At 53.1% G+C, this 15,641-nt stretch overlaps 1 protein-coding gene across 8 annotated transcripts in view; it reads right to left on the reverse strand.

Annotated features, from left to right (window-relative positions):
• The window catches only part of LOC132385542 (cyclin-dependent kinase 16-like), a 141,152-nt gene that overhangs the window by 52,938 nt on the left and 72,573 nt on the right, over nucleotides 1-15,641 (reverse strand). For 6 of the 8 annotated variants that reach the window (XM_059957683.1, XM_059957682.1, XM_059957687.1 and 3 more), the window contains exons 4-7: nucleotides 11,937-12,092; nucleotides 6,603-6,733; nucleotides 4,684-4,809; nucleotides 517-573 (exon numbers count right to left, since the gene is read on the reverse strand). In XM_059957683.1, coding sequence (XP_059813666.1) covers nucleotides 517-573; nucleotides 4,684-4,809; nucleotides 6,603-6,733; nucleotides 11,937-12,092 — 470 coding nt within the window. The remainder of the gene's footprint in view (nucleotides 1-516; nucleotides 574-4,683; nucleotides 4,810-6,602; nucleotides 6,734-11,936; nucleotides 12,093-15,641) is intronic. The other 2 variants (XM_059957690.1, XM_059957688.1) reach the window with 1 other exon arrangement.

The following is a 15,641-nucleotide window of genomic DNA, read 5'->3' on the forward strand; positions in this document are numbered from 1 at the left end:
AGAAAGTGCATGAGATCAATTGACTGACAGTAGGAAAATGACCATGCACGGGGAAGATGAGTATCTGAACAAAATGGCTCCAGGATGGTTGGATAGCCTGGGTTACTGGATGGATATGGAAGACCTTGGCTGCTCTTTAGCCTGCCAACAGGAGATAGATTTTATCTCCTCTGCTCATTTGTGAAATGCGAGTATTGAGGACTGCCATGGTGTGGAAGGCCATCCGGTTCAGGGTGGCCAAACAGCAAATCACAAGCAGCTCTGTAATTTACATCCCCCATCCACCACGTACACTCAATGTAGACCGGGAATACTGATCAGGCAGCAGAGGTCTCAGGTACACAGGACGAGGGGCTGAGGAGACATTGTACGGATGAAGAACTGACGACATGTGCTGAATGGCTCAAAACTCTTTTACCAATGCACAAGTTAGAATTTTCCGTCATAGTTACAAGGTGGGCCTGGGACAAAGATATTGCATCTGAAACACTAAAGCATTGGGTGTCAATCTCTTACCTCACCAAGCTTGTCCAGTTTAACGTAAGTCTCCAGCTTGCCAAATCCGATTTCTGACTGCAGGGTGAGAAAGGGACAAGTTTAGGAGATGAGAATCTCCTCTGTGGCATCACAGTGATGCCTGGCTGCTGTATTGAACAGCATAGCACAGTACAGGCCCATTCGGCCCACAACACTGTGCCAACCTTTTAACCTACTCCATGATTTAAGATTTAGAACTTTTAAGAACCACTTGGTTCTTGAAACAACCAGCAAAACCTTCGTCTCGACAGTTTAACAACACTTTGAGCTCTTTACACAATAATAGATTTTTTTGTTCTAATTGTGTTCTTTTCCGTAGATAATTACATGAGAGCCTCCCCAGCATCCAGGACATCTTCAAGGAGTGATGCCTCAAAATGGCACCCAGGCATTAAAGACTCCCATCCCCCAGGCCATGCTGTCTTCTCATTGCTACCACTGGGTAGGTAGTACAGGAGCCTGAAGATGCACACTCAGTGATTCAGGAACAACTTCTTCCCCTCTGCCATCAGATTTCTGAATGGACAATGAACCCACAAACACTACCTCACTACTTTCTTTTTCTTTTTGCACTAGTTACTTAACTTTTTAATATATAATTCTTACTGTAATTGACAATGTTTTATTATGTACTGCAATGTATGTTGCCGCATAACAACAAATTTACGTAACGTATGCCTTTATGAGTGAATGGTTATCTTATCTGATGTTTGGGACCTGTGAAGCCGCTGTAAGTAAGTTTTTAACTGCACACATGGATTTGTACAGTTGGCAATAAACTCCAGTTTGATCAATCTAACATTTAACTACTTATTATATATATATCCCTACATTTTTCTGTTATCCATGTGCCTATCTAAGAGTTTCTTAAATGTCCCTAAAGTATCAGCCTCTACCACCACCCCTGGCAGCATGTTCCACACATCCACTACACTCTCTGTGTAAAAACACCTGCCTCTGACATCCCCTCCAAATGAAATCATGTCTTCTAGTACTGGCCACTGCCATCCTGGGAAAAGCACTGGCAGTCCACTCTATCTACACCTCTTATCATCTTCTACACACCCACCAAGCTGTCTCTCAGCCTCCTCCGCTCCGAAGAGAAAAGCCCTAACTTACTCAACCTTTCTGCATAAGACATGCTTTCTAATCCAGGCAGCATCCTTATAAATCTCCTCTGCACCCTCTCTAAAGCTTCTACATCGTCTCTACAATGAGGTGGACCCAACAATCTAAGTGTGGTTTAACCAGGGTTAAAACTAACATTACCTCAAAGGTCTAGTCACACTTCAGTCTTTGGGAAGGAACTTCACTGGTGGCTAATGATGAAACAAATATCTTGGCTGAGCCTCTGCTATTTCCTCCACAGCCTCCCACAAAGTCCAAGGATGCACTCTGTCAGACCCTGGAGATATATCCACCTTAATGCGCTGGAAGGCTGCAAATACTTCTTCCCAGATATTATGAATATCTTCCAAAACATCTCCATCTCTTGAGCAACAATGATTTTTTTGCTCAGTCGACACAGAGTAGAAACAGAACATAGAACATTACAGCACAATACAGGCCCTTCCGCCTGCAATTTTGTGCCGACCTTTTAGCCTGCTTTACAATCAATCCAACCCTTCCTTTCTACATAGCCCTCCAGTTTTCTGTTATCCACGTGCCTGTCTAGGAGTCTCTTAAATACTGTAATATATCTGTCTTTACTACAAGCACTGGCTCCATGCACCCACCATTCCGTGTAAAATCTACCTCTGACATTCCCCCCCCCACCCCATACTTTCCTCCATTCACCATAAAATTATGCCCCCTCATATTAGGCATCTCCACCCTGGCGAAAGAGTCTCTGTCCACTCCATCATCTTGTACACATCTATCAAGTTCCCTCTCATCCTTCATAACTCCAAACAGAAAAACCCCAGGTCGTTCAACCCAAGACGTGCTCTCTAATCCAAACAGCATCCAGGCAAATCTCCTCTGAGCCCTCTCTAAAGCTTCCAAATCCTTCTTATATTGAGACAACCAGAACTGAACACAATATTTCAAGTGTGCTCCAACGCTTCATCCTCTGCCAAATTCACAGCAGTCCAACCTACACTGAGATCTCTGAAATAACCCTCTCTCACTGCCAACCTAAAATGGATGACAGAAACTCACTGTCAAAGGGAAGCAGTGCAGAAAAAAGCTCTTTGGCCCGCTAAATCTGTGCTGACCACTGACCACCCATTGACACATATACCGTGTTAATTCCCATACTCTCTGATAACACACTGGAGGTACCATTTAGCAGTCAGTGACCCACGTGTCTCTGGGAAAACAGAGCAGCTGGGCCAAAACCGCACGCTCACAGGGAGAACGTGCGAACTCCACAAGGTCGGGATTAAACCCGATCTCTACTGTTGTGAGACACACACACTGGGGATGGGTCACAGTCGTACACACACACACAGACACTGACCTTCACTTGGGGACAGTCTCTCTTGCATACATCAACCCTTGCTGTGGGACGGTGGGGGGGGGGGGGGGGGGCGGTCTCTCTCTCTCACACACGCACACACACACATAGACACCTTACTGGGGAATGGTCTCTCTCACACAGACCTTCACAGGGGAGGGGTCACAGTCTCCCTCTCTTTGTCTTGCACACACATCCTTACTGGGGAATGGTCTCTCTCACACACATCCTCACTGGGGAGGGGTCACAGTCATATCCATGCGCACAAAGACCCTCACTGGGGAATGGTCTCTCTCACACACACACACACACACACAAAGACCCTCACTGGGGAATGGTCTCTCTCACACACACACACACACACAGACCCTCACTGGAAACGGGGCTGGGGGGGGGGGGAACTGACTCTCTCTCTTACACACACACACAGACCCTCACAGGTGGATGGGGGTGCAGGGGGAGACAGTCTCTCTCTCACACTCACACACACACACAGACCCTCACTGGAAACGGGGCTGGGGGGGGGGGGGGAACTGACTCTCTCTCTTACACACACACACAGACCCTCACAGGTGGATGGGGGTGCAGGGGGAGAGTCTCTCTCTCACACTCACACACACACACACACACACACACACACACACACACACACACACACACACACACACACACACACACACACACACACAGACCCTCACTGGAAACGGGGCTGGGGGGGGCGAACTGACTCTCTCTCTTACACACACACACAGACCCTCACAGGTGGATGGGGGTGCAGGGGGAGACTCTCTCTCTCTCTCACACACACACACACACACACACACACACACACACACGTGACAGTTCACAGTCACATATCCACACACACACTGACCCTCAGTGGGGGACGGTCACACTCACACATACAGACCTTCACTAGGGGAATGGTCTCTCTCACACATACACCCTCACTGGGGAGGGGTCACAGTCATATATCCACACACACACACACCCTCACTGAGGACAGTCACACTCACACACATACCTTCACTGGGGAAAGCTCTCTCTCTCAATCACACACACTCACTCTTACTGGGCAACACACAGTGGGGGTTTATGGAAACTAATAGGGCTGAAGGGTCCAGAGGCAGTGAGGTGTGTAGGGAGAGGAGGTGGTCCACAACCGTGATTGAATGGCAGAGGGAACTGATGGGCTGAATGGTGTAACTCTGCTCCTACATCTTATATTCTTATGGTAAGAGAGGAGGAGAGAATCACCACTCCCCGAGAGAAGAAATTTCTATGCACTCTGGTTCCCTCTTCTCTCCTAACAGATCCCTTCTTCTTCAGTCTCCCGGCTTCTCAACTCATTCCCTCTCATCTACCCGCTTTCCCTCCCACCTACCTCAGCTACAGTACTGTGCAAAAGTCTTAGGCACCCTAGCGAGATACGACATTGTACAGTACTGTATCACCTGGCAGCTTGTACTTCTCCACACCTTCTGCCCTCTTTCTTTCCAGTCCTGATGAAAGATCATCAGCCCAAAATGTCGACTGTTTCTTCCCCTCTGTAGATGCTGCCTGACCTGCTGAGTTCCTCCAGTATTTTGTGTGTGTTGTTCTGGATTTCCTGGACCTGCAGAGTCTCCTGTGTTTATGATTTGCTGTTCTTAGCGATTGTTGCAGGTCCCCAGCAGGCAGCTACTCACCAGCGAGACCCTGCGTAGCCGACGGCTGAGTGGTTTGTCGAAGGGGGGGCTGTTCATGGCAAACTTCTCCAGGTATCCCTCAGGCAGCCGGATGTCCGCAGGCAGAGACAACCTTTTATTGATGTCCTGGTGAGCACAGGGACAGGTAAGCATGCTGTTCCAACTGAAGCACCTACATTTAATCAACTGGCTTGTTGCTGGGATTGGAACATAGCAACCACAGAAGTTACTCAGTACGTAACCCTGCTGTGCATGACTGGGAGTGGGAGTCAGGATGGTGTGGAGGGAGCTTCAATCTGTGTCTGACTCCGGGAGTGTGTTATGGGACGGTGTGGAGGGAGCTTCACTCTGTGTCTGACCCTGGGAGTGTGTGATGGGACGGTGTAGAGGGAGATTCACACTGGGTCTGACCCCGGGAGTGTGTGATGGGACGGTGTGGAGGGGGTTTCACTGTGTCTGACCCCGGGAGTGTGTGATGGGATGGTGTGGAGGGAGATTCACTCTCTGACTGACCCCAGGAGTGTGTGATGGGATGGTGTGGAGGGGGTTTCACTCTGTGTCTGACCCCGGGAGTATGTGATGGGACGGTGTGGAGGGAGATTCACTCTGTGTCTGACCCCGGGAGTGTGTGATGCGACAGTGTGGAGGGAGATTCACACTGGGTCTGACGCCGGGGGTGTGTTATGGGACGGTGTGGAGGGAGCTTCACTCTGTGAGTGTGTGATGGGACGGTGTGGAGGGAGATTCACTCTGTGTCTCACCCCGGGAGTGTGTGATGGGTCGGTGTGGAGGGAGATTCACTGTGTCTGACCCCGGGACTGTGTGATGGGACGGTGTGGAGGGAGATTCACTCTGTGTCTGACCCCAGGAGTATGTGATGGGATGGTGTGGAGGGAGATTCACTCTCTGACTGACCCCAGGAGTGTGTGATGGGACAGTGTGGAGGGAGATTCACACTGGGTCTGACCCCGGGAGTGTGTGATGGGACGGTGTGGAGGGAGCTTCACTCTGTGAGTGTGTGATGGGACGGTGTGGAGGGAGATTCACACTGGGTCTGACCCCGGGGGTGTGTGATGGGACGGTGTGGAGGGAGCTTCACTCTGTGAGTGTGTGATGGGACGGTGTAGAGGGAGATTCACTCTGTGTCTCACCCCGGGAGTGTGTGATGGGACGGTGTGGAGGGAGATTCACTGTGTCTGACCCCGGGACTGTGTGATGGGACGGTGTGGAGGGAGATTCACTCTGTGTCTGACCCCAGGAGTATGTGATGGGATGGTGTGGAGGGAGATTCACTCTCTGACTGACCCCAGGAGTGTGTGATGGGACAGTGTGGAGGGAGATTCACACTGGGTCTGACCCCGGGAGTGTGTGATGGGACGGTGTGGAGGGAGCTTCACTCTGTGAGTGTGTGATGGGACGGTGTGGAGGGAGATTCACACTGGGTCTGACCCCGGGGGTGTGTGATGGGACGGTGTGGAGGGAGCTTCACTCTGTGAGTGTGTGATGGGACGGTGTGGAGGGAGATTCACTCTGTGTCTGACCCCGGGAGTGTGTGATGGGACGGTGTGGAGGGAGATTCACTGTGTCTGACCCCGGGACTGTGTGATGGGATGGTGTGGAGGGAGATTCACTCTGTGTCCGACCCCAGGAGTGTGTGATGGGACGGTGTGGAGGGAGATTCACACTGGGTCTGACCCCGGGAGTGTGTGATGGGACAGTGTGGAGGGAGATTCACTCTGTGTCTGACCCCAGGAGTGTGTGATGGGACGGTGTGGAGGGAGATTCACTCTGTGACTGATCCTGTGAGTGTGTTTTGGGAAGGTGTGGAGGGAGATTCATCCTGTACCTAGCACTGCCACTGTTTTGTGGTTGTTTGACAGGACGGGGTGAGGGGAATCTGGCAGCTGACCTCCCCATACCTCAGTGGAGATCTTCCGGACGTTGTTGCGCATCCGTACCCGGACCGGGGACTGGACCTCGTCGGAGGAGGTGGCAGATGCCTGGTCGCTCTCCCCATCGGAGCCCATCTTCAGATCCTCATGGACAATCTCTACCAGTGAAAAGAATGCTTTTTAGAGGAGATAGCGGGACAGGCGGGACACTGGCTCGCGCCCAGAATCTGCATTGCAAAGACACCGCCTGTGGGGAGCAGCTGCTGGATGCGTATCCTAGCCCAGGCAGCGATTTGCATTCAGAATGACTGCTGACGTGTCTCTCAAACTCTGTTTTAAGTGGGTCACCTACTTCTTTTCCTTCCTCCATATCATCTATCTCCCGCCTCCCCAGGACATCCTGTGCTCCACCCATATGGGAGGGTGTAGAGAGGTCTAGGGGCAGGCCAGCTGACATGCGATGCAATCACACACAGCGAGCTGCAGCGATAACACCGGAGCCCCGTACCTTCCTATGCCCTGGTACAGGGTTCAAAGGGACACCAGAAGGACCCTGGGAATTCAAAGATTAACGTATTAGAAGTGTTTAATGGCTCTAGGTCTGCACTTGCTGGAGTTTAGGGTTAAGGTTTGTATTCATTCCGCGAGGACTAGAATATCAAAGTAATAATGTAACACTGAGGCTTAATAGAGAATCGGTTAGACCGCACTTGGAGTATTCTGAGCCCATTATATAAGAAAAGATGTGCTGGCATTGGAGAGGGCTCAGAGAAAGTTCACAAGAACGATTCTGGGAATGAAACGTGCTTGATGGCTCTCGGACTGTACTCACTGGAGTCTAGAAGAATCAGGGTGGCAGTGGGGGGAAGACTCTAACTGAAACCTATCAAATATTGAAAGGCCTAGATAGAGAGGCACAGCCTTCGGTGGGATGACCCTTTAGAACACAGGACGAATTTCTTCAGCCAGAAGGTGGTGAATCTGTGGAATTCATTGCCCAAGACGGCTGTGGAGGACAAATTAGTAAAGGCGTCATAGTTTACAGGAAGACGGCAGGAGAATATGCCCTTATGGACATAGAACATGACACCAGGCCCACACTAAACCACACATTGCTCTGCGATGACACCGGTGCCAAGCTGTATGGGTACTAATGCCCTTCCCTTGGACAACATCGGTGGCGTGGAGAGGGGAAACTTGCAGCTTGGGCAACTGCCGGTCTTCCATAAAAAAAACTTGCCCAGGCTTGCGCCCAAGGCACAAATCCATGGTCTATCGAGACTAACAGAGGTCTACTACAGCTCCTGTTAAATGGTCCCAATGGTGTGCGCCTCAAATAGCCTCAGACAACCAAGTCCAGCTCCTGGCCTTAGCTACTAAGCCCGGAGGAACTGACAGGGGAAGGGGCAAAGTCAGATGACTGGTGCCTAATACCAGTTGCTTTGGACAGATGGGGCTCGTCAACCGTAGTCACCTAGGAGAAGGAAAACTTCGCTGCCTTGTGGCTATACACACACATGGGAAAGGATTCAGGGAAAAATCCGGTGCTGGAAACCCTGAGGCAGCCCTATGTCGAGTTCAATGCTGACTGGCAACTCCTGCAACACCACTAATGCCAAATTGTATCTGCTGGTGGGGGGAGAGGGTTGAGGGGTGGTGGGTGGGTGTGTGGAATGTGCTGGTGGGGGGAGAGGGTTGAGGGGTGGAGGGTGGGTGTGTGGAATGTGCTGGTGGGGGGAGAGGGTTGAGGGGTGGTGGGTGGGTATGTGGAATGTGCTGCCAGGGGGAGAGGGTTGAGGGGTGGAGGGTGGGTGTGTGGAATGTGCTGGTGGGGAGAGAGGGTTGAGGGGTGGAGGGTGGGTGTGTGGAATGTGCTGGTGGGGGGAGAGGGTTGAGGGGTGGAGGGTGGGTGTGTGGAATGTGCTGCCAGGGGGAGAGGGTTGAGGGGTGGTGGGTGGGTGTGTGGAATGTGCTGGTGGGGGGAGAGGGTTGAGGGGTGGAGGGTGGGTGTGTGGAATGTGCTGGTGGGGGGAGAGGGTTGAGGGGTGGTGGGTGGGTGTGTGGAATGTGCTGGTGGGGGGAGAGGGTTGAGGGGTGGAGGGTGGGTGTGTGGAATGTGCTGGTGGGGGGAGAGGGTTGAGGGGTGGAGGGTGGGTGTGTGGAATGTGCTGGTGGGGGGAGAGGGTTGAGGGGTGGAGGGTGGGTGTGTGGAATGTGCTGCCAGGGGTGGGGGGAGAGGGTTGAGTGATGGAGGGTGGGTGTGTGGAATGTGCTGCCAGGGGTGGGGGGAGAGGGTTGAGGGGTGGAGGGTGGGTGTGTGGAATGTGCTGCCAGGGGTGGGGGGAGAGGGTTGAGGGGTGGAGGGTGGGTGTGTGGAATGTGCTGCCAGGGGTGGGGGGAGAGGGTTGAGGGGTGGAGGGTGGGTGTGTAGAATGTGCTGCCAGGGGTGTGGGGAGAGGGTTGAGGGGTGGTGGGTGGGTGTGTGGAATGTGCTGCCAGGGGTGGGGGGAGAGGGTTGAGGGGTGGTGGTGGGTGTGTGGAATGTGCTGGTGGGGGGAGAGGGTTGAGGGGTGGTGGGTGGGTGTGTGGAATGTGCTGGTGGGGGGAGAGGGTTGAGGGGTGGTGGGTGGGTGTGTGGAATGTGCTGGTGGGGGGAGAGGGTTGAGGGGTGGAGGGTGGGTGTGTGGAATGTGCTGCCAGGGGTGGGGGGAGAGGGTTGAGGGGTGGAGGATGGGTGTGTGGAATGTGCTGCCAGGGGTGGGGGGAGAGGGTTGAGGGGTGGTGGGTGGGTGTGTGGAATGTGCTGCCAGGGGTGGGGGGAGAGGGTTGAGGGGTGGTGGGTGGGTGTGTGGAATGTGCTGGTGGGGGGAGAGGGTTGAGGGGTGGTGGGTGGGTGTGTGGAATGTGCTGCCAGGGGTGGGGGGAGAGAGTTGAGGGGTGGTGGGTGGGTGTGTGGAATGTGCTGCCAGGGGTGGGGGGAGAGGGTTGAGGGGTGGAGGGTGGGTGTGTGGAATGTGCTGCCAGGGGTGGAGGGAGATGGTTGAGGGGTGGTGGGTGGGTGTGTGGAATGTGCTGGTGGAGGGAGATGGTTGAGGGGTGGAGGGTGGGTGTGTGGAATGTGCTGGTGGGGGGAGAGGGTTGAGGGGTGGTGGGTGGGTGTGAGGAATGTGCTGGTGGGGGGAGAGGGTTGAGGGGTGGAGGGTGGGTGTGTGGAATGTGCTGGTGGGGGGAGAGGGTTGAGGGGTGGAGGGTGGGTGTGTGGAATGTGCTGCCAGGGGTGGGGGCAGAGGGTTGAGGGGTGGTGGTGGGTGTGTGGAATGTGCTGCCAGGGGTGGGGGGAGAGGGCCTGTAGTCTTCAATGATTTTCATGTTCAATTCTGCCTCCCTGGAAGATGTCCAGCCCCCCCTCAGTGATCAGTCACGGCCCGATGGGCTTCAGGCCCAACTGGGAAAGGAGGAGTGTGAGGCATGGGGCCAACAATCCCATCCCATAAAAACCCGGAGCTACAGAAAAATCAACTGAAGCTCCAAAGACCTCATGCCAGGGAGAGGAAGGACTTCCGCCTACAAGACGTTTGACGTTGTGTGGTGAAAACAGAAGCTTCCTATTGGCCCAGGACAGTGGCCTCTGGTGAGATGCTGACGGTAGCTTATACTCCAGTCAGGGGTAATGAGCAAGCGACGCCTCATTCTGGAACTATGCAGCCATATCCTTCCACCCCACCCACTTCCTTGATGACCAATTTATGTTCTGCCCTAGGGTGGGAGGAAAGAACTGGGTTGCTTAGCACCAAAAATGCTGTGCTGGGGTGAGGGCACGGCCAATGGAGCTGGGAGTTTGGGAGTCTGGTTTACCTGCACGCAGACTCAAACCGCCGCACATTCTCCTGAGGCCCTGAGGTGACTGGGCTGAGCCAGTAAATCAAGATTGCTAGCTTTCAAATTCCCTCCCCACCCCACCACTCTTCATCTCCACCCCACTACTCTTCATCCTCACCCCACCACTCTTCAACCCTACCCCCTCACTCTTCATCCCTGCCCCACCACACTTCATCCCAACCCCACCATTCTTCATCCCCACCCCTCACTCTTCAACCCCACCCCTCACTCTTCATCCCAACCCCCCCCTCTTCATCCCTGCCCCACCACTCTTCAACCCTACCCCCTCACTCTTCATCCCCACCCCACCACTCTTCATCCCAACCCCACCCCTCATCACCACCCCACCACTCTTCATCCCCACCCCCTCTTCAACCCCACCCCACCATTCATCCCAACCCCACCATCCCCACCCCTCACTCTTCAACCCCACCCCACCCCTCTTCATCCCTGCCCCACCACTCTTCAACCCTACCCCCTCACTCTTCATCCCCACCCCACCACTCTTCATCCCAACCCCACCCCTCATCACCACCCCACCACTCTTCATCCCCACCCCCTCTTCAACCCCACCCCACCATTCATCCCAACCCCACCATCCCCACCCCTCACTCTTCAACCCCACCCCACCACTCTTCATCCCTACCCCTCACTCTTCATCTCAACCCCAACACTCTTCATCCCCACCCCTCACTCTTCAACCGCACCCCACCACTCTTCATCCCCACCCCACCACTCTTCAACCCCACCCCACCACTCTTCATCCCAACCCCACCCCTCTTCATCACCACCCCACCACTCTTCATCCCCACCCCCTCACTCTTCAACCCCACCCCACCATTCATCCCAATCCCACCATCCCCACCCCTCACTCTTCAACCCCACCCCACCACTCTTCATCCCTACCCCTCACTCTTCATCTCAACCCCAACACTCTTCATCCCCACCCCTCACTCTTCAACCACACCCCACCACTCTTCATCCCCACCCCACCACTCTTCAACCCCATCCCACCCCTCTTCATCACCAGCCCACCACTCTTCAACCCCACCCCACCACTCTTCATCCCAACCCCACCCCTCTTCATCACCACCCCACCACTCTTCATCCCCACCCCCTCACTCTTCAACCCCACCCCACCATTTATCCCAACCCCACCACTCTTCATCCCCACCCCACCACTCTTCAACCCCACCCCACCACTCTTCATCCCAACCCCACCCCTCTTCATCCCCGCCCCACCACTCTTCAACCCCACCCCACCACAATGACAGCAGCCACCAGGTTAGGCGTCACCAACAACCGGGCGGGGGGGGGGGGTAGTTCGAGACAAGCACGCAAGAGAATTGGCACTTCAAAGTCAACACATGTGTTCACCAAAGCGAACCTTAACAAACAGTGGGATGTGTTTGAAAGGGTTCAGAAACCTTTAACCAGTTGACAACAGGCTCCGAGACTTATCGAGACGGAGGGGATAATCACCTAGCGTGGTATTCCTCTGAAGGTGCGAGCTGAGGCTCCTGCCCACCACACTGTGGGGCCTCCGTATAGGCGGCTTTTTGAAACTGCCCGCGTACTGGTGAAGGAAGGAGTGCATGCTGTGGGACGTGGGGGGCCTCCCATTCTTCACCATGGGCTCTTTAAACCCAGCGAAGGAGGTCCAGAGAGAAAGAGAGAGGGAGAGAAAGAGAGGGGGAGAGAGAGAGGGAAAGAGAGAAAGAAAGAGCAGGGAGAGAGAAGGAGAGTGAGAGAGAGAGAAAGAGAAAGAAAGAGGGAGAGAGAGGGAGAGTGTGAAAGAGAAAGAGAGAGAGAAAGAAAGAGACCGGAGAGAGAGGGAGAGAGAAAAAGAGAAAGGGTTGGAGAGAGAAGAGAGACAGAATGGGAGAGGGAGAAGGAGAGAAAGGGAGAGAAGGAGAGAAAAAGAGAGGGAGAGGGGATAGGAGAGAAGTATGAAGGGAGTGGGTAAGGGGGCCGGGAGAGGGGAGAAAAAGTGTGGAGGGGGAGGGGAGAGGGAGAGAGGATGGAAGAGGGAGGGAGGGTGGGGAGGAATGAAGGGGAGGGGAAGGGGTGGGGTGTAAATAGGATTAAGAGAGTGATGGAATAGGAGATGAGGGAGGCAAGCGAGGGGATGAGAAAGTGAGAAAGGGGTTTAAGAGGAAGATGAGAGGGGTTGTGAGAGAAAGAGAGAGATTACAGGTGAGAGGAGAGGTGAGAGAGAGAGACATGAGAGATGAGGAGGGTAACAGAGAGAAGGAGAGAGTGAGAGAGGAGAGGTGAGAGAGACGTGAGAGATGAGGAGAGTAACAGGGAGGGGAGAGAGAGAGAGTGAAAAGTGAACAATTTAACACAAGAAAAACAAGAGGAAAGGGAGTTTGATGGGCAAGAGCACAGATATGTAAAAGTGGCACAGATAGTAAGCCAAGACAGTGAGAGGTTGAAGGAGTGGGACAGACATGTGGCAGTCAGCAAGGCAATGTGAGGGTGTGCCGTGGAGCAGAGTGAGCCCAGGTCAATGTAAGGAGGGAGAGAGAAAGAGGGCAGAAAGCAGCATTACAGGATGGGCAAGGCAACAGGTCAGAGTCAGCAAAAGGGTCCACATCGAAAGAGCAGTTAAGCAAGTGGAAATGAAACATGCGAGAGGTGAGGGTACAAGTTGGGGTGGGGGGGGGAGGGTCAAAGAAGAGAGAAAGAGAGAAAGAGGAGACAAAAGAAGGGAGGGATAAATTAAGGGGAAGAAAAAAGAATAAAAAGAGGGAAGAAATTAAAACACAAGTAGACTGAAAATATACAATGCAGGTTTAAAAGAATGTATAGCACCAATTGAAAACCATTCAAGGCATGCAGCAGGCAATTACTGAAACAGAACTCCACCAGCACAAAACGAGGACAGCACAGCTCAGACAGAGAGTAACCTTGGCATCTGGACATTCCCGATCCCCACACCACTCAGCAGTCACACCCCAGGAATATCGCTGGCCCAGAGAGCTCGGCCTGCGGACCCTTATGCTCCCCCATGGGGTGAGAGACTGACAGGCACTGATAGCAAGCAGAGGCAAATGGGGTGAGAGAGAGATAGAAATAGAGACAGGGAGATTGAGAGAGATAGATAAAGAGACAGAGGGACAGAGGCAGAAAGAGAGAGATGGAGACTGAGTGACGGGAGAGAGAGAAGGTGAAAAGGGTGATGGGGAGAGGGGGCAATGGGAGAGAGTGAGAGGGAGAGGCAGAGAGAGAAAGATGGGGAGAGGGAGAGGCTGGCAGAACGGAGGAGAGAGAGATGCGGGAGAGAAATGGGGAGAGGGCGAAGGGGGAGAGAGAGTGGGGAGTTAGAGGGGAGAGAGAGAAAGAAGAGACAGGGAGAGGAGGCTGAGAGGGAGGAGGAGGGAATTGGGAGGGGTAGATGGGGAGGGAGAGAGTTGTAGAAAGACAGCTAGAGACAGAGACAAAACTGGGGAAAGGAGAACAGAATCCACAAGAAGGAGAGGGGCAAACAAATTCAGGCTATTCAAGGAAGAGATTGCCAGACAGAGGGAATGAGTGAAATATAAGTAAGAATGTTGGGGTAAGTTAGGTGGCTGATATGTTGGCAATGTTAGTATGTTATGGTTCCCTACATTGTACAGGGATGAACAGGTGTATTTACGACCAGGGAGGTGAGATTTAACGTGAGGAATTGGAGTGGAAGGGTGTCACTGTCACATAGGGAGAGTATGCAGTATCTAACCAGCCTCTTTGGATCCTCAGTCCCAGAATGAAATTGCACAGAAGGCCCTTCTGTCCATGATCCCAGTGCCAGCTCTTTGAATTTGAACCCTTTCCCACTACAGCACCAAACAGTTCGCAGTACCCTGTTGAATCACCTCCTACACACTTTCGGGCAGAGTGAGTCCCAGATTATAAAAACCCACTGCAGAGAAAACATTCCTCCAGAGACCTGCCCAAACACCATCTGTATCCCTCATAATTCCGCTACGGATGGCCTCAATGCTGGCTCCGAGAGGAAGAGGAGTGGGGACAGGGCAAAAAATCCTACCCGGAGTCAGTGAAACGCCAGCAGGAGCTACAGAAACCTCATTCCTAGGTGAGGAAGGATCTTCAACAGGGGCAGCTTGTAGGACAGGGGCTCAGATAATCTGCTGCCGGTGCCCTTGGCCCCAGTGGGGGTGATGCGCTGAATTCATTATCCTTCTGGCCATCGACTTTGTGAGAACCCGGCATCTCAGAAAATATCTGTAGTCTCGCCAAGTTCTCGATGTGCCTAGAATTCACCACAATGTTCCATTTGGATGCTTCCAACCAGTGACTGTAAAGTCCACAGCTGAGTCTTGTTTGGTATAGAAAGCTGAGCCTGTGTGTTTTCATCGACCCACACTCTGTGGATTCAGTGCCCTGTCATTGGCAATGAGTGCTGCCTGGGACCAGAGTGGGGGGGGGGGGGGGGGGAAGAGGGAGAGAAAGTGAGGAAGAGGGGGAGAGAGAAAGGGTGAGGGGGTACGGGGAGAGAGAAGGGGGAGAGGGAGAGGGAGAGAGACTATAAGGCAGAGGAGCAGAAGTAGGCTATCAGTCCCATTGTCTGCTCCACTATTCCATTACAGCTACTTTATTTTCTCTCATTCTCCTGCCTTCTCCCTTTAACCCTTAATCAAGAACCCATCAATCTCCATTTCAATTCACATCCATCTGTGGCAATAAATTCCACAGATTCATCACCCTCTGGCTCAATTCTGAGGCAGTAGTTTCTGGTCCTAGATTCCCCCACTATAAGTAATATCCTCTCCACATCCACTCTGCCAAGGCCTTTCAATATTCAACAGGTTTCAATGAGATCTCCTCTCATTCTTCAAAACTCCAGCAAATGCAGTCCCCTCATCTGTTAACTCCTTCCGGGGATTATTCTCTTGAACCTCTTCAGGACCATCTCCAATGCCAGCACATCCTTTCTCAGATAAGGGGCCCAAAACTGCTCACAATGCTCCAAATGCAGTCTGACCAATGCCTTATAAAGCCTCAGAGACTGAGTGAAGGAGAGAGGCAGAAAGGGTGAGGGCAAAGGACAGGATGAGGGAGAGAAGAGAAAGAGAGGGAGGGAGAGAGGGAGGGGGAGAGAGGGGGAGAGTGAGTGACACGGAGAAGCAGAGCAAGAGAGAGAGACAGGTAGGGAGAGTTACAGGATGCAGTATGTGGGGT

This window comes from Hypanus sabinus (genome assembly GCF_030144855.1).
Source record: "Hypanus sabinus isolate sHypSab1 chromosome 24 unlocalized genomic scaffold, sHypSab1.hap1 SUPER_24_unloc_8, whole genome shotgun sequence".
Taxonomy (NCBI): domain Eukaryota; kingdom Metazoa; phylum Chordata; class Chondrichthyes; order Myliobatiformes; family Dasyatidae; genus Hypanus; species Hypanus sabinus.